The 26,874-nt window shown below is 28.2% G+C and overlaps 1 protein-coding gene across 2 annotated transcripts; it reads right to left on the bottom strand.

The window, feature by feature from the left end:
- Positions 1-4,370: 4,370 nt before the first annotated feature.
- LOC145843355 (multiple epidermal growth factor-like domains protein 8) lies at positions 4,371-24,157 on the bottom strand. Of its 2 annotated transcripts, none has more exons than XM_082950820.1 (20): positions 23,945-24,157; positions 23,342-23,557; positions 22,498-22,602; positions 21,684-21,779; positions 19,944-20,241; positions 18,708-19,681; positions 18,426-18,514; positions 14,988-15,094; positions 14,231-14,372; positions 13,016-13,142; positions 12,864-12,950; positions 12,603-12,751; positions 12,193-12,315; positions 11,899-12,079; positions 11,506-11,587; positions 10,296-10,401; positions 9,568-9,721; positions 9,293-9,414; positions 8,876-9,125; positions 4,371-8,460 (listed from the first exon to the last, which is right to left on the bottom strand). In XM_082950820.1, the coding sequence occupies exons 1-20, from the start codon at positions 24,121-24,123 to the stop codon at positions 4,662-4,664; spliced, it is 7,386 nt and encodes a 2,461-aa protein (XP_082806946.1). In that variant the 5' UTR covers positions 24,124-24,157; the 3' UTR covers positions 4,371-4,661. The 2 variants fall into 2 exon arrangements, with proteins under 2 accessions (XP_082806946.1, XP_082806947.1); XM_082950821.1 differs by having other exon boundaries at positions 12,193-12,309.
- Between the last annotated feature and the right edge of the window lie 2,717 nt (positions 24,158-26,874).

Here is a 26,874-nt window from a genome sequence, read left to right as displayed (position 1 = left end):
AGGCTTTTCGCTTACTATAAAATATAATTATAATAATAATTGTGTAATATCAGCTGAAATCGACAATACTGGGTTTGCTTACAGGATTACGTTTATACATAAACTGAGACAATAGAAGGTGAATATGGAAAAAATAAAAAACATAAAAAAAATAAAATTCATCAAATCGAATCTAAAAAGATTCAATCTCTATCATTTCTATTTCTTCTTCTTGGACTTCGAAAAAATGCTTCTAACTTTTATTTAGTCTCTTTCTGATTTGCGCCCAACTATTGCGGTTATCAGTTAATTCTTTTACTCATCAATAACACAGCTTAAGCAGTTTCAGTCTCGCTTGCAAATGTCTTGAAATCGTAGCTTTGGGTGACCGACGTTAAGTTTGACAAAGACCAAATAGCTGCGAGCAAAGCCTGAAGGTTTGTGAGACCAAAATGTCACAACACTTTTTTTAAACTTCTCAAAACTGAATTCTGAGAATATGACGTAAAAACCGTTGTTTAAAGGTTTGAGTTTTATTTTTCCTAAACGATTGGCATGGTTATGTTTCACTGCCATACAGTGATACACTGAGAAAGGGACATATAAACACTAGAAATTCAGAGGATGATTAGCTTTATTTTATCCCTATATCTTGACATTACGTACAAAAGTGCCAGTAACTCTTTGACAACTAGATTAAAAATTATTATTTTTTATTTCATTAATGCAAGCTTCATTTTCTGTCAAAGAGCTTCAATAATAAGCTAAATAAAGGAATTTGAAGCTGAAAATATTTAGTTTTAGAAATTTAAATTTAATGTGTTTTTAATTTAAAGCATGTGACTCAAGGATAGCTCATCGTTTTTAAAGAGATATCATATAAGTCTTAAAGTTTTATTGGTATAAGTGATTCATTATGTAAAAAAAATTAAAATACTCAGTTATCATAAAAACTTTTTAAAACTTTGATCTCCATGAAAATTTACTTATATTTTAACAAACTATAGGTCAGGCATTTGGTGGTCGCAGGCCAAATTAAAAAGATACTCGCGGACCGAACTTTTGTGTGCTATAAACTGGATAAAACCTTCTATATAAATTTCATAACAAAAATGTAGTAAAATTTGTTTTATGAAAACTTCTATCTCTCTCTGAAAGTGTTTTATAAATGTCTCCAGAAATTAAAGTCCATTAACAACAAAGATACTTTGGTTTGAATTTGTTATATCTTGACGAGATTTTTTTTACTTTTAAAAAATACCTAAAAGGATAAGTATTATGTAAAGTTTTAGTAAGATTTATATAATTATATAGGCTGTTTAAATTTAATGTTAGACTTAAGTAACATGTAATAACTGGCTTATTTTAAAGTGTACAAATTATATAAGTTATATCAATACTAATGAACATAATTAAATATTTTTAAAAATCTTAATTGGAACTCATTAACTTGCTCTAGGTTGGTCTTAAACTAATTGTGCATGGTTGTTAAGTTATTTGAAAGTAAATTTAAGAAACAACTATATAAAAAATGTGTTTATATTTAAGATATGTTGATTTTACAAACAAACACTTAAGTTGTACTAAAGCAGGGTTTTCCTAAATTAATTTCATTTACACTCCCTTAGTAAAAGCTTTAAAATAATTGCCCCTATTTGTTAGAAATTACCCTTTTAGATTTTAATTCTCCTGATAGTCCAAACTTCATCCTAACAGCAAAATGAGGGAACATTGTAAATATTTTATGGTAACAAATGGGACAATCTGTTTAGGATTGTTTTAGCTTTTAAACACAATTAATAGCACGAGTTTAAAACTATTGTAGTGGCTTGATTTAACTATTTTTTTCGAACCTTATGCTTTTAATGAAATAAAAAGCTATACAGGTACTACATAAGAAAACAAAAATTAATGGCATCTTGATAAATCAGTTTTTGTTTTAAATTTTTTTATTTTAATAAAACAACTTACAGTTTATTCTTATTTTAAATCATTTGTGCGAGACTTAAGAATTAATACTTATTGTAGTATAAGAGCGTTGTAATTGTAAAGCTAGGAAAAAACAAGCTAAAATAATTTATAAAAAACTAAGTTGTTTAACAAAACTATTGTTAAACTACATTATTTATTGTAGAAACTAAACTTATTTAAAATTCAAATTTTCGTTTCGGAACATAATATTATTTTAAGCTATACAATACTTAAAAATAGTTATGAGTAACACTAAAAATTAAAACGAATAGCTGAATTTTAAAAATATTAAATTTTCTACTTTTTAGAATTACTAAAATATTAAAACAATGGGTTTGATTTATATGTAAAAACTTGGTCGAATTTTACCAGTACATACTTCCAAATACATTGGTTGTTAAATTTTCTAAGTTACCATTCAAATATTTCAGATAAATTATCTTAGATACGTGAAACTAACTACAACCTAGTTGTAAAAATTAACTACAATCTTTGAAAAGCCTAATCTACAAACAGATAAAACTGTATGTTTAGTATAAGATCTGCACTTATCTATAACTATATACAAAAAGTAAAAAACTGTTTGATAATGTTGCATTAAGAAAGATACTATTTAAACTAATTAAAATCAAAATATTTTCCCAAAGCACTTAAACTTGTTTCAATAACTTTTTTAAGCAAAATGTCTTTTTTTAATTTTAGCTTAGGGTTAAATATCGAATAGTAAGCTTGGTATTTCAAAATCACTTATTAAAAATTTTTACGACAGCCCGCTAATTAAAGATCGCCTAAAAATAGGCGATCTATTCTTTAGGAAATTTTGTTAAAAAAAATTTAACTCAAGGCTAAATAATAAAACACATATTAGTCTTAATAAACAAAACATATATTTTAGAAATATCTACACGATTTAGAAGACAATGTAAATTATATTTAAGATTTTCTGAGTAAAAAACTAAAGAAAAAATTAAACTTATTTCACCTTATTAAACACAATAATTGTTAATAGCAAAAGAGTTTGTAAGTCAATATGCTCGTTAGAAGTATTTACTATTAAAATAATACTTTTTACTAACATAAACGCACTAGGATTTTAAATTATTAAAAAGACATATTTTGATCGTTTATTTATTTATACTCATAAAATCTTAGTTTTTGAAGTAAAAAAATTGTTTTGCTGAAACTAAAATAGTTAACTTTTTTACTAATATTTGATACGGTCAGAATTTTTTTCCATTGAAACCTGGTAATAAACAAAATAGTTGCTCTACAATCAACAGCATATTGTGAAGTAATGTGATAACTATGTAGAATGATAGTTTCAACTTTTATATATGAAAACCTATGTTCTTATTAATGAGATTGTTTTAGCAAAAACTTACGAAAAACCATAACTAGAAAAGCATAAACTGGTTTATCAAATTTGAAAATTGAATGACTTGCAAAAAATATTACAACACAGCTGTGCTTATTTTAAAATTTTACGCTTAACTTAAAGTACGTAATTAGTTATATGTGTAAGGGAAATATAAAAAGCACACGATACAAATCAGACACACAAACTTATAAAAGAAACATACCTGATAACTAAAGTAAAAGAAATCGTAAAAAACACAACAAAATCCAGTACGATGGAAACTTGAACAAACAGTAAATTAAAAACATTAGTTTCTTCATAGCACAGTTTTAGCTTCAAAATAGTCAACAAGACCATAAGTTGAATAAATATTTTAATTATAACAGGGTTGCCACCAGTTTTTGGAAAATTTTCTCCAGGTTTTTGGGTCTATTTATTGTTTAAAATTAGTTTGAAGTAAAAACTGTGCTAAATACTACAAGCACATTGAAAAGATACTGTAAAGCTACTATAATTTTTTGCTTAAAAAGAAAAATTGACAAATTTTTTAAATATTTATTATATATTTTCTGCGTCAAATCGAATTTTCATTACTTTACATGTAAAAATTGTTAAAAATTCCAGTTTTTTTTTCAAAATTTCTTAAATTCCAGGTTTTTTAGCCTAAATTGTCAAATTCCAGGTATTTCCAGGTTTTGTGGCAACCCAGGTTTTCCAGGTTAAATACGTTTTCTTATGAAAGTAGCACCGGAAACGTAAAAAATAACTACAAGTAAGTTTATGCAATAAAGTGTTAAATCTAAATGTCTTGTACCTAGTTATCACTAAATTGAAATACTAAAAAACTTATGAAATTTCAAAACTATAAAACTATGTTAAAAAAGGCACCAAAAAAGTTTTTTAAAATTAATAAAAATTTAATTTAAACTTTTTAGGACTATCTTTTTTTTAATAGAAACAATATCAAACTTAAAAATAGTTTTAATGTTTAAACATACTTTATAGTACATTGCTTTTTAGTACTTTATATACTAAAATAAAAAACTAAAATAAATGTGCAAACATTAATGAAATGGCTTATAAAACTTAAAAGTAAAACTACTCAGTAAAGTATAAACCAATTATTAGGTAAACTTATTAAATGTGTACCTGAATTTTGAAATAAATTGATTTATGAGTAGCTGCTGTCATATGTAAACATGATTTAAACTTTTTGAAACACTTGGGCAGTTGATAAGCAAAATAAAACATAAAATAAATATGAATTTTAAAATTCCACAAAAAATATGAACGTTAAAAAAAAAAGATATAAAACTATGTTGCGACTCAAAATTATTTCAATCTTAAGAAGTCGCTAAAGCTCTGACTGAGCTCGACTACAAAACTTAAACTTTTTTCTTTTCTTCCTCTCCTCATCAGCAATCAAGTTCTCAGCGTTTTCATCTTCGCGCTCTATAGACGCGAGGGTCGACAAAAAAACAACGGGTTTCTGACAACTCTCGCCGGGGTTTGTCGCGGGAAGAGTTGCGATGTAGGTGATTACCCCCTTCGACAGGTTCGAGCTGGTCGGTTGCACCACTACGGGGCGACAATGAGTTTTCAGACTTTCGACTTCCGGCACTTCGAAGTGTACGATGTTGGGGCTTGAAGCGAACCTGACCATTTTCGCGGGTGAACTTTTTGGCTCGGATGAATCGCCACTTTGCTGCTTGTCATTCGCATCCGCGCTGTCGTTCACTCTGCTTGCTTCTCCCCTGTCTGTGCTTTTCGGCTTTTTATTCAATATCCCCTTCAAGTTCCTCACGGTTTTTTCATCATCGCTGCCCGGCAGCAGCAAACTTTCTTCCGACTCTTGGCAGCAATCTTGCGGTTGGTTGTCGTCGATGCAAACGTACACCAACCTACAAGGGCGCCTGGCGAGTGGGATCATCTGCAGCTGGTGGTTGATCCTGGCCCTCCTGTTGTTCACCATGCGCCTGAACTTCCACACGCTCGTTGTGAGCACCGACAGGATGCCGCCCAGCGAGAAGAAGGAGGAGAAGAAGACGAAGAGGTCCAGGCGAGGCTCGTCCTGTCTGAAAGCGATCCGCCCCGAAGCGCCTTTCTGCCTCACGCTTCTCTTTTGGATCGAGCCACCGGATTTCGCTCTCACTATGACGTAAAATAAGCCATTTAGATCTTTCTTCGTGTGCTTTCTGGTCACAACGAGCCTGCCAACCACTCCTTCCACTATCAAAGCTTCTTTCTTGTTCATCGTGACGTGGTAGAACATGGAGCGCATGTGCTCGGACTTTTTGTAGGAAATCTTCTTGTAACTCAAGCCGCTCGTTGTTTTCAAGTCGATGACTTTCTCAACGTGCTCTCCGGTGTCGTTGAGCTTGACGACGAAGTAGTTCTTCGGGTCGAACACGAAGTAAACGTCCACTACTCCGGTCCATACGTCCACGTAGACGCGGCAGTCGGCCTTGCTGGCCGGCTTGGGCGGCAGCGCGTACGCGACCACTTGACCCGCTTCAACGTGCGTCTTTTTGTCGTCATAGCTGCGGTGGTCGTAGCAGTTGCCGGGCAGGTCGGGGTCGAAGCAGTGTTGGTCGCTGGTGTGCAGCCATTTGTAGCACGGGCTGCCGTTGGCAGGCTCGCCGATGTAACCCGCCTTGCACTTGTCGCACTGAACTTTATAGCACTCCAGCAATGCAGGCGGGTTGTATCCCGCGCACTCCTGTATGCTTGATTCAGTTTTCCCGACGCACCTGCAATTGCCGCCCGTCTCAGGGTTGCACAGGTTGTCCTCGTTGTTGCATCGGCACCTTTTACAGTCGCCGTCCAAACTGAAATAGCCCTCATTGCATTTTTCGCACTTGTCTCCCCAAGCGTTGCCTTGACAACCATGACAAGTCACAGCGCCGGACGAGCTCACGCTGCACTTATCCGTTTTTCTGTTGCACATGCTCATGCAGGAGTGGCAAACTTCGTTTAGTCTAATGTGGCTTTTCTTGCACAACTGGCATCGGTCTCCAGCTGTGTTGTTTTCGCACTTTAAGCACTTTACTTTTCCATCGACAATATCGCAACGACTGTTCTGATTACAAGGGCAGGCGATATCGCACGAGCTTCCGTAAAAACCGTAAAAGCAATCGCAAAAATCCGGTTTGGTGCAACTGCCGTTCGAACATGGCTGCGAGCAAACCGGCCGACAACTTTCACCGACCGAAGGTCTTTCGTAACCGTCTTTGCAGTCGCAAGTCCAACCTCTGACCTCGTCGACGCAAACTTCGTTTTCAGTGCAATCGTGACTGCCTTCTGCGCACTCGTCACAAAGAGGGCACCGCAGAAAATTCCAGGTTATTTCGTCACTTCCACCTTTGCGTAAAACGCCTGTCTCATTTTTAAAATGATGGTATAAAGGGCGCTGTAAATTTCCAGGCACGCACCCTTCCACCGGACTCGACATCCAGCCACGATCTGAGTACTTCATGCATTCTACGCAAGTAGTGTTCACAATTTGGCTCTGGTTTAACCCTTGAATTAACCTACTTGCGCAGACACTTTTTGCTTTCTGAGAACTTTTTATTTCGCAAAAGTCATACCTCACACTCCATTGGCAAAAAGGGCTCTGATTACAGTCAGTGCAGTCATTGTAAGCAGAACAACCGACAGATTTGCAGTTGACGCAGTTTACATTTACATTGCCTAAACATTTGCACAAGGGCATTGTTTGGATTTTATTGGCTAAAGTGAAGTTTGAGTCATTTAATTTGGATTTGTCACACAAAAAAGTCTTATTTAAGTTATCAAAAATTGGCTTTAGTTTCTTCCTGCAAGAGTATCCTCCGTTTACGCATGGATAAATGTCACAACTATCACCGAGAACATTTAAGCATTCGAAACTGTTTTTTGCTGCAAGGCATATTTCTTCTGTTTGAAACACTGTCCAGAAGTTGCTATTGCTTTCGTAATAAAGTTTAATGTTTAAATTAAAAGAGTGACTTACAAGACAATAAAATAAAGAATGATCCAAGTTTTCAAAAACATATAGATTAATCTTCACAACAGAGGATATATTGAGCCAGTAATCATGCAGAGGGAAAAACATAAAAGTCTCATTTTTTCTGACAACTATGGCAATAAAATAATTTTCAATTTCACACCAATAAAATTTATCAACACCTGTCAAATGTTCAGTATCAAAAAGTTCGAACAAACTTGAGTTGAAATCATAATAAACAAGTACAGATTCTTTTTTAAAACTTCTTTCTGTTTTTCCTACAACGAACAACCGATCTTCCACATAAACTGTCGATTTTTCTTGCACTCGAATATCTTGAGGTAGAGTAAAATTCAAAACTTCTTTAGAACCAGTATTTAAATCAACAGCCCACACATTTCTATTTGTAAAACTTGTGAGCGGCTTGTAACCTCCTACGACTAAAAACTTTAAACCGCTCACAGCCACCAGAGAAGGCCCGACGAGCGGAGTAATATTAACGGGGTCACGTGACAAAGTTTCATAAACCGTTCTTCGCAAAGAAGCACGAAACACGTGAAAGCAGTGAACCGTTTCGTCGACTTGCAAGCTGTCGTACACGCAAACTCGGCCTTCAAGCACCAAGCTCGAATGAAACCTGCTCCTGGTTGTATTGAAACGCTCTGCAGGATCGTTCCAAACGCTACTGTTGATTGGGCGGGTGAACACTGAAAGAAGGTTTTTCTTGGTCACGAATAGAAAATTAGTCTCATTGACGGTATGCAACGAGGTTTGGTGCTTGAACACAACAGGGTCAGGTAGATCACTTTTCACAATGTACTCACCGAAAAAACTCGACTGCGAGTCGGAGTGATCTTTGTAAATTACAACCATTTTTCCTGATTTCGATTCAAACTTTACCGCGGAATGATCATTGAACGATGAGTTTCGCACACAAAAACTGTCTAGTTCATAAATCCCATCGTAATTGTCGTATATAAGTATTTTACTATACCCACAATATATACCGTACACTTCACTTATTTGTAACGTGATTATTTCACCAATCTTTGCTTCTATTGAAACATAACAAGCATCACTACTTGAAGAGTACTGATATTTAAAATTTCCGTGCTTTTCGTCCAATTCTAATCTTCCAGCACATCTTTGGAAGCACTTTTTACCAAACCTTTAAATTTTTTTACAAGTTACTTATTTAAGTAGTCAAATAGTTGAATAAAAGTACTTTAATAGTTACTCAGCAAAATAAACAAGATTAACATTGAAATAAATACCACGGACAAACAATTAAAATATTTCAAGACTTTCAAAACTTAAATTAGTATATACAGTTTTTTATATTTTATTTAACTTTTAACTGATTAATTTTAATAAATGTTACATAAATACATACTGCCATAAAATAATTTTGGTGGTTGGTTTGATAGCCATTTACTAATAAAGTACCAAAAAAGGCAGTAGAGACAAAAAAACATAATTAAATTAAGTTAGCATACACTTCATTATACGTTAGTTAAAAAACTAAATAAATAATTTTTTCTTGGTGTACAAACAAGTATTAAATAGTTAAAACTATTTCATACCTAGGATCGCCTTCATAAGGCGAACTGCATTGTTGACAATTTTTACCTTCGGTGAAACCTCCGCACTCGCATTCACCAGTGTCTTCATCACAAATTTCCCTGCTGTGATCGCCACCGACAGAATGGCCGTTGCAGAAGCAAGCCTCGCAACCCACCAGGGTGCTGCTTGTTGGCTTTTCTCTGTGGTAGCCTACCTTGCAATGTTCACAATGCTTTCCCCTCGTGTTGTTGTAACAATCGTCACACTTTCCTATATTTTTTTGTATTTTGATACTTATGTACGGTATTGAAAAAAAAAATTGGAAACAATTGAAAAGCATACGATAGGTAAAGTAGTTTTTTCAAGTGATGATTTTAAATAAATTAAGCTTTAAATTATTATTTTCATAGTGACTGTTTACGTGTGAAGCAAATTACCTATTCCATTGTTGCACGTGGAGTGAAAATTACACAAACAGTCCTCAGTACATTTGAAACTCGAATTATCTGCAGTAGAAGTCCAGCCAACATAGCAAATACACTCGTATAACGGGCTACCGCTGAATATAAAAAACAAACTTTGACATAAACAATATAACTGTTTTTTTAAACTAAATAAAACACTAAAACACCAGCAGTACAAAATCTAGCTTACATTTAAAGTTTAAAGAGTACAAAATTACCTTTAAGTTATTTGAAAAAAAAATTCTTACCTGCAATACCCATTACCACAGTCATTGAGGCAAACTCTTGTGCAATTGAAGCCGTTTCCATCAAAACCTCGTTCACACGAACATTCGTAAGAAAGTTGCTTGTCAATACAAACAGCATTATCGTGACACTTGTGCATTGGTGCTCCATTAATTTCTGGATTTAAAGAATATTATATAATGTAAAGTAGTATGTACGTTTTTTTATAGCAAAAAAAAGTAAGTTTGTTATTCATTTAACATTCAAAAATAATTGTATTTACTAATTTATTATAAGACAAGTTGAAAAAAATCAAGTTTACTTTTAGCAAAAATTTAAACAAACTATTGAAGAGCAAAAAAACTAATAAACTGAAAACACAAAACAGAAAAAAGTTTATTCATCTTTAATAATCTTTCATTTATAAAATTTTTTGTAAGTTAATAAATTAATAAAACTTTTCTTACCGATTTTTTTAATTTAATATTTTTAAAGATTAGTTTTTAACCTTCTAAATATCTTAATAGAAACAGCAGGGATTAATTACTTAGTTGACTATGAAATTGGTCAATATATTCGTTTAGTTTCAAACTTACTGAACTACCTTAAGTTTATGTATATATGCTTGTAGTTGCTGTTTAACTGATAAATTTAATAAACAATTCTACAACTTAACTTTTTCCTAGTTGAGAGAAACGAAAATAAAAACAAAAAAGCAAGGAACAATCAAAAATTAGTATTATTAACTGACTTAGTTCAGTACATTCGTCAATGTGTGGGCAAGTGTGTTGAAAATTGAACATTTTATCTTCTTTTCTACTGCATACTTCGTTTTTTGTTGAAGATATACATTTTCCCTGCAAAATTAACTGATAGGAAAACAAATTATAATTTTTTTTGTGTGTAAAACTATAAAAACAATTTTTAATTAGTAAGAAAAAGTTGATAATCGTTTGAAAAACTAAAGCAAGTTTAAGCAAACAATGCGGTTTTAACTAAGTTTAATAATCAGGACATTGGAGTATTATAGTATTGTGCCGCTTACGCGGTAATTGTCTCTTTTTTACTTTCTTCTTTTTTCTCAAGCGAGTATAAACTCAACAGTCTCGAGTAATATAGAGTTCTTTTAGTTTCTACTGCATTGCAGCGGTCTGAACTCAGTGCAGCTTTTCGCTGCACTTAAGTTTTAATGGTTTCAATCTTGTTGTCGAATTGATTTCGATTTTAGAATACTTTTTGAGTTTGGTTTAAACATTTAGTGTTTAGTTTCTTTTATTCGAGATTGTCGTCTTTTAAAAGAATTGATAATTTGGTTTATTAGTGTAATGTTGTGCAGTATTTTATCATCTTTTCGTTTCGCAAATTCATTGTAAATATAATCATGATCACAGATTCGAACTCAGTTTAAATTAGTATAAGTAACTGATTTATTAAACCTTTAGTAAATAGTAAGTAATTCATATTAGTTTATTTAAGTCAACTATAATATAAGCGTTATCTTGGGGACTTCTATTATACAAGTTAGAGCGCACGTTGCGTTATAAACCAGGCCAATAATAGTGTGTAAGTAGAATCCTTATTGATAGCGACAGTATGAAGGTATGTAAATATTTGTATGCAAAAAGTCAACACAATAGTAAAAAATACAAAAACATAAGTAAAAACAAAACAGTTATAACGATGAGCTATTGTCTCTTGTACAACATTATTATATAGCAGTGTAAGAACCAATTTTTAACTTAACTTCGAGCATCTGACGTGAACTAAATCTTTACTTTTAAAACATTGACAAAAACCATTCTAACAGCTACTTACTTAAACTAATCACCTTGGAAAAATTGTATAGTTAAAAAAAACCAATCTGTTAAAACAATGCACTGAGAAACTCCACTATTTAAGTTTTTCGTTTGTTGAATACCACTTTAAAAAGTAGAGACTGGTTTTCAACACTTTACACTCACCTGATATGGATCGCTTTCATTACCGCACCAAACACACAGTAAGTTCTCAGTGCACTCGTAACAAGATATTTTCGTGTTGCAACTGTTAGAATAAGTACATAAAATTCTAAAACGTTTTACAAACTTATTTTTAATCTATATACAATTATGTTAGCAAAACTTAATAACTTTTATATACATTAAGTTAAAAATAGTTTCATTAAACTAAAATGTTCTTAAAGAGAAACAAGTTTTAAAAAAAATAGTAAAAAATGCATATGACTAAAAGATCTTTAAAAAATGTGCCACGATAATTAACTAAACTATGCATTACTTTAAAAAAAAAAAAAACGCACAAAGAGACCTTAAGTTTGAAGATGTTCACTAAAGTTTGTATAACATAACCTAACTAACTTTTCAAGTTCACACTGTAACAAATTATTAAATATAACAGGACAAATTCTAGTTCTTTCGTTAGCACCAAAACAGGTACCAGTTGAATGGCACCACAAACAACTATTTTGCATACAACTCGCGCAACTTTCATGAGCTGAACAAACTTTTTCACAAACTTCTTTTTCGAATAAATGTTTTCCTGTAAAACAAAAATACTTAAAAAAAAGTTTTTGCTTAAAGTTTTTAAGAAAAAAAGGTTTTATTTAAATGCTGTTGTTCAGAAGCTACTTGCAATATAGTGTTAAAACTAACCAGTTTCAGAATGACACTTTTCATTTTGCCAATAACAACCAGCTTGGCTGTTGCAAGTCAGACAAGAATTAAAGCTGGGACACATCACGCAAGAGAGAGGATCTATTATTAGTACTGCTGTACCTTAAAAATGTGTGGAATTATTTGTTTTTGTTAGAAAATTAGCTTTATCTGGATTAGTGATTAATAAAAAAAAATTTAAGACATTTTTTAAAATTTACAACCACTTAACCAATAGAGTATATTTTTTTGGGCAGAAGTTAAATTTTCTGCATTAAAAATAAACTTAAAAAACTCTTATTTATGAGTGGAAAAATTGAACATTTAAAGAACTACTAAATGATAGTTATCTTAAATAAAACTATTACTAATTTAAACACTATTGAATACTGTTTGTCTATTGTAATTACTTTTGAGATTTAATTCGTAACAACTGAGCTGTTCGGGATGCCAGGCGCATGACAAATCACTCGAGCAGGACAAGCAGTCAGCGTATGAGCTGCAACTTGAACGAGTTAAAATATTTGAGTCAACTGGTGCAAACTTCAACTGTTTTAAACTGTTTAAAAAATGTGTGATATATAAGTATACCTCAATAAAGCTTTTTGTTTGAGATCTAAAAAAATTAAAACTTTTAAAGCTCTTTATAAAAAAGAATGGCAAAAACAAACTTGTGTCTTTCCTTTAGCTTGATATACATAAAGTTTGAAGAATGAACATTCAATGTTGTTGTTTTAAACCAAATACGAAATTCACATCTAAAAAAACAATTGTTCAACTCTAAAATTATTTCAATAAAAAAAAAACTTTAAACCAAACATACTTAAGGTTTTCATCACTGGAAATCAATCTATAGAAAGTTTCATCATAATTAGAAGTCGTCTTTAAATTGTTATTTCTAATTTTAATAAGACTTGCATTGCAGTTTAAGATTTCAAAATGAGATTTATCTGAAAAAGTTAAAACTTAACTGTACACATATAGCTATTGTTTGATGCCAAAAGTTATTTGTCTATAAGTAAACTATATTTACTTATTAAATACATAAAAACGGTGAGTGAAACAAAAAAATATTTAAATTGTTAAGCTTCGGTCAGATTTTAGTTTACAATAATTGATCCTAAATAAAAAACTCTTTAGTTGAAAGTTAAAAAAGCTTCATCATGTTTGCCAAAAACTTTTTAATAACTTCATTTCCTAGGACCTATATAAAAAATGTTTACGGACATTGTATAAACACTTTTTTTTAAATTGAAATTATCAACCATCCAGTGAAAACTTTTTGTAACTTGATACTAAAAATAATAGAAGTATAGCTAGTTGTTCTGTTTAATATTATTGTTTATACCATTTGTATTGCAATTTTACATTTGCAACTGTATCTACTGCCAATGATTTCTAACACCATTTTTTAAAATTTAAACACACTGTAGTAAAATTTCAAAAACAGTTAAACTATAAGAAGTGTTTATACAATGTCCGTGAACATTTTTTATCTAGATCCTAGGAAATGAAGTTATTAAAAATTTTTTGGCAATCATGTTGAAACTAAAAAAACATAGTAGTAGTAAACTGTTCAAGTATAAGCTATAAGTACTAACAGCAAAGCAATAAAAATCAATTATTTTTAAACGAGAATTATAAGTTTATACTAATTTTAATTATTTCACTCATTTAGTAGCGAATATATACTTGGAATACATTAGCATCATAGAAAAAAAGTATAAAAAATAAAGGAATAGTTTAGTTACATATAGGAAGTTAAAGTAATTATGTTTAGTCAAATAAATTTAGGATAAAACTATAAATATTTTGAAAAATTTCAACTGTAACAGTTTGTATTACAATAGTCTAACTAATATATTACAGATTTAGTAATTGAACTTTTGAAAAAAAAATCTTATTAAAACAAATAACTGCATAAACACAAACTAAATAAACTAAAAAGTGACATAAACGTAAGATATACCAACAATATAATAAAAATAGAGTAAAAAAATATTTTATACAGTTTATATTAAAAACTCTCAGTATTTACCTGCCAAAGCTGTAATCACTATGTCATAACTGTGCGCATTAGCAGTAGATTTCACCATCCCCCGTAACTCAACTGCAACATTACGAGAATACTTGGTTTTGTCCAAAGAGAGTTGCAAGTCATTTTCAGATAAGTAGTACACCTTTAAAAAACTAAATGGTTGATTTATTACATAATAATTACATTGTTTCCATTATATTTTTATTTGAATCATTGAAAAAGTAACATTATTTTAGGTAATAATTACAGTATTAAAACTTTTTTACTTTTTAAAATTTATAATTATTTAATAGATTTTATAAAATTTTTTTTAATTTAAAAAATTAAATTTATAGAAGTAACAAAGAAAAGAACAGCTTTTAATTTTTATACTTTAATAAATCTTTTGGTATACCTTATATAATAAAAGAAAGTTACAACTATAAAAAAGTAGTCAGAAAGTATAGTTTACTGAGATTTTACAAAGTTATTAAGATTTGTAAATTTTATACTTATTAACTATTTCAAAGGACTAAAAATTTAATTTAGTAAATTAAAAATACTAAATAAATGTTACCATTGTACTTAACTTGTATTAGAAATATTGAAAGACTAGTACAAATTTAAAGCTTACATATAGTCTAGGAATAGGTTGTAATCAATAAAACTATAAATAAATATAGTTAAATTAAATACGTCGATTTTAAAACTTATAGATACGAAAGAAATAAAAAAAAATAACAAAAATTTATAAAAAAAACTTTTGTTCAACTAATACCTCAATTGGTACTTTGTTATCATCTGTATATACTAAGGCGTAAAGACCTTGAATATCTCTCTTACAATGGTTCATAGTTTTTGTGCATGTATTTTGCGTACAAAGATCTAAAAAAGATAAATACGATCAACAACTTTAACATTCTAAACTACAGCTTGTAAAAAATATCAATAAACTGAAAAAATGTTTACTTGCTAAAATAATATTTACTTTTGTTTTGTAGCATATTAGAAGACTTACTCATACTTTTTTTTCCAATTTTCTAAAGCTTAATTTATATCAGGTTATTATAACATTTTCAGATTTGGTGTAATTTATATACAAAGCTGTATTTTAAGTATTAATATAATAACGATTTTGTTGTACTTGAATACCACTTGAAAATTAACACAAATAACAAAATTTATTTATTTTTATGTTATTTTAAGTTGAACTAAACAGGGTGGTTACTGGTTTTTGGCAAAATTTTTCTAGATTTTTGAAAGTACATCTTTTTTTTGATCATTTTTAGTAGTAAATTAATCATAAGTTTAAAAACGTACTTTTTGATAGATTTAAACTACTTAAACAGTACTTTAATCTCATTATTTAACCTTAGTTATTGCAACCTGTAATATTATTTTGAAACAATTTATTTATAGGTCTTACCATTGATTGTTCAAAAGCCTTTATGTTGCTATATAACATAATTAGTCATACAAACTAGTTGAAATATGTTGTTAGTTTTAATTTGTTAATTCTATATTATTATTTATAAATTTACAATTATATAATATTTCAACATTTGAAACAACTAATATAAAGTTAAACAAAAATGAAAACAAGAACTAAAACAAAGTTTATAAGTTATGAATAATTAAAGTTACAATTGAACTATAATTTATCAATTACTAGTTGAAAACTTTTAGTATACTTTTTCTAAAGTCATAAATTACAAAACTAACAATTCTTACTAAACAATTTGTTAAAAAAATAAAACTTTAAAAAATCCAGAAAATTTAACGACTTTTGTTAAAAATTCTAGGTTTTGTGACCACCCTGACTAAAACACTCAGCTTGCATAAAGTAAAACAATATTTTTAGCTATTTATTAATTAACATGTTCTCACTCAATTCCTGTTTTATTGAACACGCTAAGTTTTTCTTTTAAATTGTTTATGTCAAGTTTTTTTTTAAGTTGCAAATTTTAATAAAAACTTTTACACCTATCGTCAAAAAAAGAGGTATGTTCAAAAAGTTTAAGGGTAAAGACAATGGAAAACTTACATATTTTTAAAGCATCTACTTAAATATTTGAAAACAAATTTAAGTTAAAACTATACATATTTAAAAATATAAAAGTATTTTGCCTGTACCGTCTGTACTTACTGAAAACTAAAATACTTGTACAGACTTAAAAAGAAAGTAAAGGGGAAAACAAGTTTTTAGTTAGAATTAAAAAATGAAATGTTAGTGTGACTAAGATAACCAATTCATACTAAAAATATCATTAAGAATAAAGTGGTAAGGACACATAAAAAATAACAGAATGTAAATAATCTTCCATAAATAACCAAAAACTAATAATAATGATAAATAGAGAAGATGATGATCAGCACAATATTAAAGACTACCAATCAATCTTGTTTGTAAATACAAGGAAACATGCCTACGTAATTCTAAAAATTGATTTTAAGTAGAGACGTCAACTTTGACAACAGAATAAAGTGAAAAGCGTCAAAAAACAAAAAAAGGGCAAACTGTTATCAAAAACATAGATATTTTATTTTTGTTGAGTTTTTACAATACATATGTGCAAAACACAAATTTTTAAATTCTTAACATAAAAAAAAAGGTTTTAACTTAAAAAGTATTTATAGTTAATTCCATGTTTTTGTATTAATTTAATTAGATTTTCTGCAAGAAATCGACTAAACAAAAACGTTTTTCAAAACTGTTAAAAAACAAGTAAGACATCAATTTAGTTTTATTTTTACGTTTTATCACAATCAGCAGCATTTTAAAATACCAGAATGTACTTATGGATTTTATTCAATTTTTTGAAGTGTTACAAATTTCAGATGTATATTCAAAATTTTAAATGCTAAAGTAAATACAAACTTTTAGTTTCATTAGTTTTTACAGTTATTATTTATGTAACTTCTATTTAAAATACGTTTGTTCACAGTTTTAATATCATTTTTATAATAAAGTCAAGTGAAATTTTAGTCAAATTAAGTAAACTATTTATTTATAACTAATTTAAAGATAATTACAAAACTTTTGGGTCGTTTTTTTCAAACGCAATATTTTAGAAGGAACGTAGTTTAAGTAAAAGTCAGTAAAAAACCTTATCCCTACTACTGAGACAATTCTAGCTCGAATTCAGTCACAGCTTTTAGATATAAGTTATAAATTTAAAATACGAGGTAAAAAGCAGAACTTGTATAAGTTTTTTACGAGAAAAAACTGCAACTTTTCTATAAGGCATTATGCAGGCCGATCTGAAATGTACATCAAATGCTATACTGTAAATAAGTTGATTTACGTAAGTTTACAATTATGTACAATATTTTCACAGAAAAGCTAGTATGAAATAAGTTGAAACAACAAAAAGCTTAAGTAGACTTTAGATTTTGTGTGTAAAAACACTAAAATAACTTTAGACCATCATTAAAATTACTTGAAGCTTATATGCACAACTATGTAAACTTTAAAACATTAAATATACATAACTATGTAATTTTACATAGTTTGTACATAAAATAACTACAATCAAACTAGTAAAAGTATATATGTACTCAAAATAACGAGTAGCTGTCAAATTTTCACGAGCGTACAAAATTGCACGAAAATACTTTTGCACGAGGGTAATAAATTGCTCGAAGATAAAATTGCACAAAGGGTCACTTTTGCACAAAAAAACTTTTTATTTCTATTTTTTTATTAATTATTTTCTTTTAGTCTTTTTTTTCACTGTCACTGTTATCCCTAACCCTTACCCTCGGTTGGTAAACTATTATTTTTTCATTAATTAGTTTTTTTTTTCTTTCTTTTATTTTTACTATCACTGTTACCCGTAACTCTTACCCTCGGTCGGTAGCTTTCTTTTTACTTTTAATTAATTTATTCACTTTTTTAAAAACAACTTCTTTAGTTACTTTCTATTTTTGTTTTTACTATCACTGTTACCCCTAACCCTTAATCGATAACTTTTTTTTTTCTTTTTTCATTAATCTATCCTTTAGCTTTTTCTTTTATGTATATATTTTCTGTTTTTTTACTCTCGTGCAATTTTGACCAATTCCCCAAAATTATAGCTCAAAGTTTGGAGTAAAGCTAAGCAGCATAGTAATTGTTTGTGTTTTAATCAAACTTCTGAAAAAATTAAAGTCAGAAAAATTATGACAAATTTTTTAAAGAAATTGTTTTAGCTAACTCAGATTAACTTAAGCATACTTGTATTTAAGGAACATTTTTGTGTCATGTAATCCCATCTGCATCCGACTTGTTTTGTATTGTAGTTATGAGTGTACTTGTTTTGAAAACTGTAACAAAATATTCAGTAAGGTATTGATGATTTACTTTTGGTATTTAAAAAAAATTAGAGTTTTAACAAAATTGCAAGCTATAAACTCTAAAACGAAACACTTTAATTTTTTTTAAGAAAAAAACTATATTTACACAGTCGTTCTGCACAAAACTAAAACCAAATACAAGTAAGGGTAAATTACTTCAAACCTGTAGTATGAGTTACAGAGTTGACAACTTCGAAGCTGTTCACAAGCAAAGTCACATTTGAAGATCCTCGGAATGCAAGACTGCATGCTTTTCTCGTCAATGCTCGAAACCAAACCGCATGTTGCAATGTTCTTATCTTCCCACATTTTGCACCATTTGCATGGAGAATCGGCTAAACAGACTTCCAAGCTTTTATAACTTAAACATCTGTCTAACAAGTTTGTACTTTTGTTTGTGGGCTCTTTGAGTATTTCTGGAAGGTTATAGGCTAAAATACGACTGGTAATTTGTCCTTCTATATATCCTCCTTGTATGAGTAAAACGTTGTTCATTGCTGATAATTCACCATCAATACCAGTTATTTCCATAGCTATTGTTCTTTTGTTACAACGAGCGTTAAATAAACTAATTGAGCTTTTACCATTTCTAAATCCAACAACTTCTATTAGATGATTTTGAAAAGAAAATGCTTGATAGCTAGTTATAGATTTAAACTGATAAATATTGCCTTTATCAAAATGCAGTATCTCAATTTTATTCCATTGCATAACTTCAAGACTGAACAAGAATTGGACTAACCTATTGTTTTTTAGACCTGTGAGTGTTAAGACATCTGAAGAGGATATGTAGTTTAGTGAAAACTTGTCAAGAACTATGTCATATGGCATGGCTCCTGTAGTGAATGTTTGAGCTGACCTCTTCCATCTACGATTAGCTACATCATAAAAATCCAGGTAAGTTTTAGAACCGCTTTTGTTTTTAGATAAAACGTAAAAAAAGATTGAATTGTTTCTAGAGACAGCTGTAGATGAATGACCAAAGCTAGTTTTAGGTGAATATTCATCAACGCTTGGTATAAATTCTGACCAGGTTTCTGAATCAAAACTGTATATTAAAATACTGTTACTTAAGTTTCCACTCAAGTTTACCCCTCCATAAATTATAAGTTCATTTCTTTTCTCTAAATAGTGCATCTGTTGAAAAATTGGAAATAAAACAAGTAATAAAGTATATCCCTAAAAAAAAAATTCAACTTATCCATAACTAATATATAGTTCAAATAAGTACAAACTAAGTATTTAAAGTAAATCATTATAAACTAAAAATTATACATTCTTTTTTTTTAAACTATCCTTGAACTCAAAGACTATGTTAAACTAAAAAAAAATAATATAAATAATTGTAATTTCTAACTTAGCTATGCAAGTAACTGGTTTTATTTGCACAAAAACTCACTGTGTGAAAGTACCTTCCTAAAGGCTTAAATCCTTGAGTGACAACATGACTCCAACTGTTATCAGTGAAATTATACCTTATTAGTTTGTCTGAAACTGTAATCGAGTTAAATCCTCCGAAAATCCACAAGCTATCTAGGGCGTACACTGAAGAATGTCCAGCAAGTTCAGCTAAGTAGTAATTTAATGAATCGCGAGCGGAAACAACTTCACTGCTGTTTAGCTTGTAAGTAACTTTTTTTGTGTTGATATGACAACCAATTCCAATCATACTATTCGAGCAAATACATGAGTAGTTTCTAAAAATTGAAAAATATTTTTGTTAAGTAATAAGCTACTATTCTCTATTAAGGCCATAGTAAGATGGACAATTTCGATTTTTACAAGTCGGTCTTATTTTGAATATTTTACCTACTAAATACTTTTTACAGCTTAACAAAATTGAACGTAGATCTATAGATGAGAGGGATAAAAGTTGGTATGCTCGAAAGAATTCGAGTGAAATATGCAAACTAAAAAAAAAAAAAAAAAAAAACCATGTTCTTTGTAATTTTTTACAAATTTTAAAAAACTTTCACTCTTTATACATAACAACATATACTTAAAATTCTATAGAGATACTTTGATAATTATGAAAAAATATTAATTTTTGACAGTTTTGCCCAATATTTTTATAACACATCAAAATTTAAAACTAATAAAAGAGTTTTTCCATAAATTTTTTAGATATTTGCTCAAAAAAGAAAAAGAAGATAGATTTTTAGTACATTTTTAAACTTATGATTAAAATGAAAACGATAAAATTTCAACAATATTGATGATATTAGATGATATACTTATTATACAGCTGAATATAAATCTCCAAAAAGTTTATATCTAAACTTTATAAAAGTGACTTATACTTCATACTGCTTTCATTTAAAATACAATGCTAAATTTTGTAAAAGGATGCCTTGACCTCTGTAAAGTATTACTGTCTAAAACAGAAAAAAAAAAAAAACAGATATCATGCATACTATAATCAGGGTTGCCACTCCTTTTTTCAAAAAATTTTCCAGGTTTTCCAAATTTCTTCCACATTTTTGGTCTATTTTTAGTTTAAAGTTAACTTTAAGGTTAAAAACTGTGTTTAATAGTATAAAAACATTGAAAAAATACTGTAAAGCTACTTTAAATGTGTTTTTAAATAAAAAAAAAATTGATGATGACAAATTTTTTTTATCTATATGGTAGATTTTTTGTGTCAAATCAAAATGTTATTACTGAACATGTTGAGATTGTTAAAAATTCCAGGTTTTTCCAGTTTTTTTTTTCATAATTTCTCAAATTAAAGGTTTTTCCAGTTTTTTTTCCTAAACTGTCAAATTCCAGGTTTTTCCAGGATTCCAGGTAAAGTGGCAACCCTGTATATTTAAAAGAAAACTATTTTTATTGTAACTAGAAAAAAAAATTTATAGTATTTAAATTTAAATTTATCTTTTATTTATCATTTATTTTATTTAAACATTTATTAAAACATATAGTACAAAAATTACATGTTTATAAAATCAAGTAACAGCTATGTAAAACCTTAAAAATTTGTGAATAAAGTTTCGTGACAATTCGAAACATCACTAATTTACAAACTAAACAAAAAAATGTAAAAGGCATTTTAGTAAGACGTAAAAAGATTACAGAAGTTTAGAAAGAAAATAAAACCTAAAATACAATTAATTATTTTTTCAAACATATAAAAATTAACCTATCAAAACTGCAAATTCCATGAGGAGCATTGCAATTGAGAGGGCATTCTTCAGTGCTGCAGTCAGATCCATTCCAATAATCATTGCATTGGCATCTGCAACATTGTTCGTATTAAACTACAAAGACTTGCATTAAATTTGTACACTGAAATTTATGTTAAGTTTTTGTTTTGATAACATTTAGTTGTAAAAATATAATTATTAACAAATATAGAGCTGAGAATAATGTTAAATACTGTTTTAACTTGTAGTCTCAGTCGTTTCTTTTGGTTTACAAATCAAGCGTATTTATTTCAAGTAGCAACTAGTTTTTAATAAATTTCTTCGAGGTTTTTGAAAGTAAATATTTTTGGGTCTATTTTTATTTTTAAGGTAAACACTGAGTTAACTAATATAACAACTTTAAAATTTACTGCAAAGCTACTTTAAATGTGTTTTTTAATAAAAAAAAATAAGTGATGACATAAATTCTTATTTATATGATAGATTTTTCGTCTCAAATCAAAATTTTACTGCTTAGTAACTAAAAATTGTTAAAAATTATTAAGTTTTTCCAGTTTTTTTAGCCTAAATTGTCTAATTACAGGTTTTTCCAGGATTCCAGGTTTTGTGGCCACTGTTATTTGTAATTATCATATTTAATTTCTTATAAGCTGAAAATAAACTTTACAACAAAAAAGTTTATAAAAAACTGTAAAATATATCACTTTAAATAAAATATAAAATGGAGTCACAAGATTCAAGCAACTAAAATTTGAAATAAGAATTTGAAAACTTTAAAATTGTTCAACTATATCAAAAACTATAGATTACTTGTTTTCTTCTTTTATGCACTCTCCTTGATTAGAACAGTTTTTTGGACAACTTAAAAAATTAAACTGGACAGTAGTAGTAGTAGTAGAATTTATTCTTCCATTACTAAAAAAGAAAAACATTTAGTAACTAAACAAAAATAACTCTTTTTTATATACAAGTATAATTTTATCAACACTTTAATAAATTTACTTTTTTTTATAAAGTTAAACACTTAATTTAAAGAAATATGGTAGTTGCTTTAAGTTTATAGAAAATTATCATAAATGTTCAGTTTAAATAAATAGGTAGACCAAAACTCATGTAAATTAATAAATAGACACTGTTCAATAAGACTAAGAACACAAAATAATCACAAGTTGAAAACAAAAACTTAGAATAAAATGATTTAAACTTTAATAAAACAAATAGTCAAAAAGTTTTTAAATCCCACTGTAAAAGTGTTTTGATAAACAAACATAAAGTATCAAACTATAAACCTTTTTGGTTAATTTAATTCTAAACAGCTCGTATTATAAAAGCATTAAAGAAAAGTAAATACTTAAAAACTTATTAATACTTTCAAAAAAATTAAAAATTTTCAATTCAGTATCAGAAATAAAAGCTATGGACTCAAAACCATATTTTTACGTTTTTTTATATGACTAAACTTAAGTATAGATTATACTTGAGTATTTTTGATATCTATAAAAAAATTAATTTAGGAACTTTTACATATTTAAATAATACGTTTTATAACCAAAAAGCTATAAAAAAAATACATAACAAAGTATCATCAAATTTTAAAAGTTCAAAAGCTAAAAAACTTAATTTTAAAATTTCATGTTTTAGAAAACAAACTTACTCGGAACAAGAAATCAAATATGAAGATTCATCTGAATATAGAGTCACAGAGTTTGTTTGGTCAACTGAGTTTTGAAACAATATTTTACTTTTGTTATAGTTAGATGAGCCATGTATTGTCAATAAAGAATTAACATTACTGTATTTTTCAGCTTGTATAGTAAATGAAACATATGGCAACAACTTGTAGTCAGGAGATAGAAGAACTAGTTCACACCTTTAAAATATAGACTGTATTAGTATTTTGTTTTATTCAAATTATACTTAAAGACCTATAGTTATTTTATTAAAGAAAATTTGTGTTTTCAAATTACTTAAATGTTTTAAAAATTTTTTTGCAGTTAACCAAAAAAATAAAATTCCAAATTAAGAAAATATTTCTTAAATACTTTATGTTTAAATTGCTGATAAAATATTTTTAATGATAAAATTGGACGTTCAAACAGTGCTTATATACTAAATAACACTTTATTTAAAATTCTATATACTTTTTTTAGAAGCTAAATATCAATTTTGCCAAATAAAAAATGAGCTGTACTTTGATTATGACAAATAAAAACTGTTTTGTATTTTTATTATACTAGAAACTTTAATACAAGTTTACCTTTTTTCTAGTGCAAGACTTTCATTAAAGATAAAAACTACATTTCCATTAGTTTTATTAGACAATATTTTTGTGTTATTTGAACAAGCATTTATTTTTCCAATAGTGATTTTTTGATTACACAATATAATAAATAAAAGACTTAAGTTTACTACATGATGAAAAAAATTAAACACCATTTTAATTTGATATAGGCGAACACAGCAACATGTTTTGCCTGTTAAATCTGTCAAAAAATAATAAAACATTTAATTCTACTGACTATCAAAAAAATAAAATGAATTTTAGTACTTTAAAATTTAGAAGTTGTTGTTACAAAAAATTAATGCTATCAAAAATTTTAATGAAACCATTTTGTCTATGTTATATAATTTAAAAAATTGTTGTTTATTAATTTTATGTATTTAAATTCAAAATGATAATTTATTCAGTCATTAATAATAACACATTGAGTTTGAAAAATTAACCTAATGACCAAATTTAATAAACTGAACTTAAAATAAATATTAACTAAGTTGTGGCAATAATGATAATTTATAGATAAAAAACAAATATTTAAAGTAAAATTTTGAGTTTACAACCACTTTAAACTTTTAACATTCTGCTAAAGAAATATTCAAACACATAATAACCATGTTAATGTTGTTTTAACTACATCCCAATACCTAAAACTTAAACTGTATGAAATTTATATGCATTTAATTGTGCAAGGACAACACATTTAGAAAATGCTAAAAAAATATAAATTAATAAAATCAAAGCAAAAATTTCAAAAATTCTAGATTGATATTAATGCTAAAAGAGATAAGGAAGAAAGTAATTCAGTTGAATATAATAATACAATAACAATTTGCAAAGTATCGGCTTTATTGAACATTACAATGTTATTTGTTTAATACAGAGATAGTCAGTTCAATAAAGCAAGTAGTTTGCAAAAACTTGCTTGTTTGTAATCAAAAAAAAAAATTCAAACTCAAAGCTTATTATGCTTAGACCAAGTTAAATACTAGGTTTCTTAAAATCAAGCAGAGTGTAGTACTAAATACTCAAATAACAGTAAATTTATAATAATTTTAAATTCCATCTTGAAACTTAGTTGTATTTTTAAAATATTAAATCTAAAAATTATTTGCATATATTAGACAATCATTTTTAAGCTAGGGAAACAGTTATTCAGTTACAAAATAATGAAGTATAAATAAAATCATTTAAACTTAAATACTAGTTAGTATTTAAAAACAACTAAGTTTGTAAAGAGCGATGTTTACAGGTAAAGTATATCAGTATTTATTTTAGTTTTTATTTACTTTAGTACAGGGGTGGGCAAAGTTTTAAGTTGGCGAGCTAGTTGGGGAAAATCATAGTTGTTTTTCTGGCAATAGCATTTCAATTTCATTTAAACAGGATATTTAATCAAATATCTAACTCATTTAGACTAATTCTATGTGACCTTTCTTTTAGTATATCTAGTATAAGTCTTAAATGTTTTTGAATTGTGTCTAAGAACATTTTTTTGCTCTTGATTAAAAATCTCAGAATGTCTATTTGAAGTTTCAAAACTTTGTATAGCAACTAGATTTTTATGATTTCTGGCCACAGTTTCACTGTTTACATTAAATATTCTGTTTTATTTCTGACACTTTTGTAGTGAAAAACATCAGTACTCTTTTTTTGCCAAAAATGTTATATGTACTTCTTGAAAAAAGAAGAGTTCTGATCAAAAAATACTTATTTTTAACAAAATTACTGTAGTTAAAACTGAAAATTTATGTACGTATTATTTGAAACTTTTATTTTACAGTATTAAGTTTTAAAGTAGATACTTGGTATTTGTGATGTCATAACCAAAATTTCTTTTTAGCTAAATACCTAACTGTTTCCAAAGTTACTGCACATGTAGTTATGAAAATTTGTATATGACTGCTGTCTTTTTTGGCTAAGTTGTTTTAAGCTAATTTTTTAAAACATAGGTTGCTATAGGTCAATATTTTGACTTACTTAATTGTAATTATGCAAACTTTAGTTGTTAATAAATTAAAAGTTACTGCTTAGAAGATTAACAAACTATTTAAATAGACTAGTTAAAATTTATTGAAGAATACAATTACAATTTTTAAAGGTTTAACAAATACTTTGGTAGAAGTAATGGTTAAAGAAACACCAAATATAATACAAATTCAGCTTGATATTGGTGCGACATCACCCTAGGTAATTATCAAAATACTTGTTGTAAGTTATGTTTTAAAAACTAAGCTTAAAAATACTTAGCTCAAAAAGAAATACACTTCCTATTGGTAGTTTTAGGCTTCATTTTACAGCATCCAAGGCTCAATTAAACCTTTTTAGTATTTATGACATAGCAAAAAAAAGTTAGCTAAGAACTTTAGTATTGAACTATATTTTATTTTTAAGCTAGATCAGGGTTGCCACTCTTTAGTCAAAAACTTTTCTCTGAGTAACCTTAAACTTTCCTGAGTTTTTTCAAATCCTTAAAAATTTTTTATTGCTTCTGGCGCAAATTACTAATACCTAATGCTCATTTTTTTCTTTAATAATAAAAGGAAGGTTGTATGTGTATGCTTCAATATTAGATGCTTACTAAGCTTATGAAAAATTTCACTGTCAGGAAAAATGGTAGTGAATAAGATGTTATTATTTAAAAGAGTTTCTTGACCAGTTTTCTATAGTACACTTCAGAGCCCAATAAACTTCAGCAGCTACTGAAGAAACTGTAGCTGATAAACTTGTTGAACTATTAGCCCCAACAGAGTATGAATTGATTGCATTATTTTAGCACTTAGAGTTTTTCAACTTAGAATGTTTTTTTTTGATTCACTGTGATACTTCAATGCTCTGATACCTATGTTTGATGATAATTGCTGTATTATCATCACACCACTTTCATTTTAACTTTTCTTTATCAACATCCT

Source organism: Thalia democratica, chromosome 8 (genome assembly GCF_965202585.1).
Source record: "Thalia democratica chromosome 8, ktThaDemo2.hap1.1, whole genome shotgun sequence".
NCBI lineage: Eukaryota > Metazoa > Chordata > Thaliacea > Salpida > Salpidae > Thalia > Thalia democratica.
The sequence above is the reverse complement of the archived record's forward strand: the minus strand, read 5'-3'. Positions and strand labels throughout refer to the sequence as shown.

Excerpts from the sequence above, each read along its gene's own strand:
- LOC145843355 (XM_082950820.1), bottom strand. The coding sequence starts at position 24,123 with ATGGTGTTTAATTTTTTTCATCATGTAGTAAACTTAAGTCTTTTATTT. Across the intron at positions 14,373-14,987 it reads ATAACAAAGTACCAATTGAG|GTGTACTACTTATCTGAAAA; the intron begins GTATTAGTTGAA and ends AGTTTTTTAAAG. Across the intron at positions 9,126-9,292 it reads CACGTGCAACAATGGAATAG|GAAAGTGTGACGATTGTTAC; the intron begins GTAATTTGCTTC and ends AAAAAAATATAG.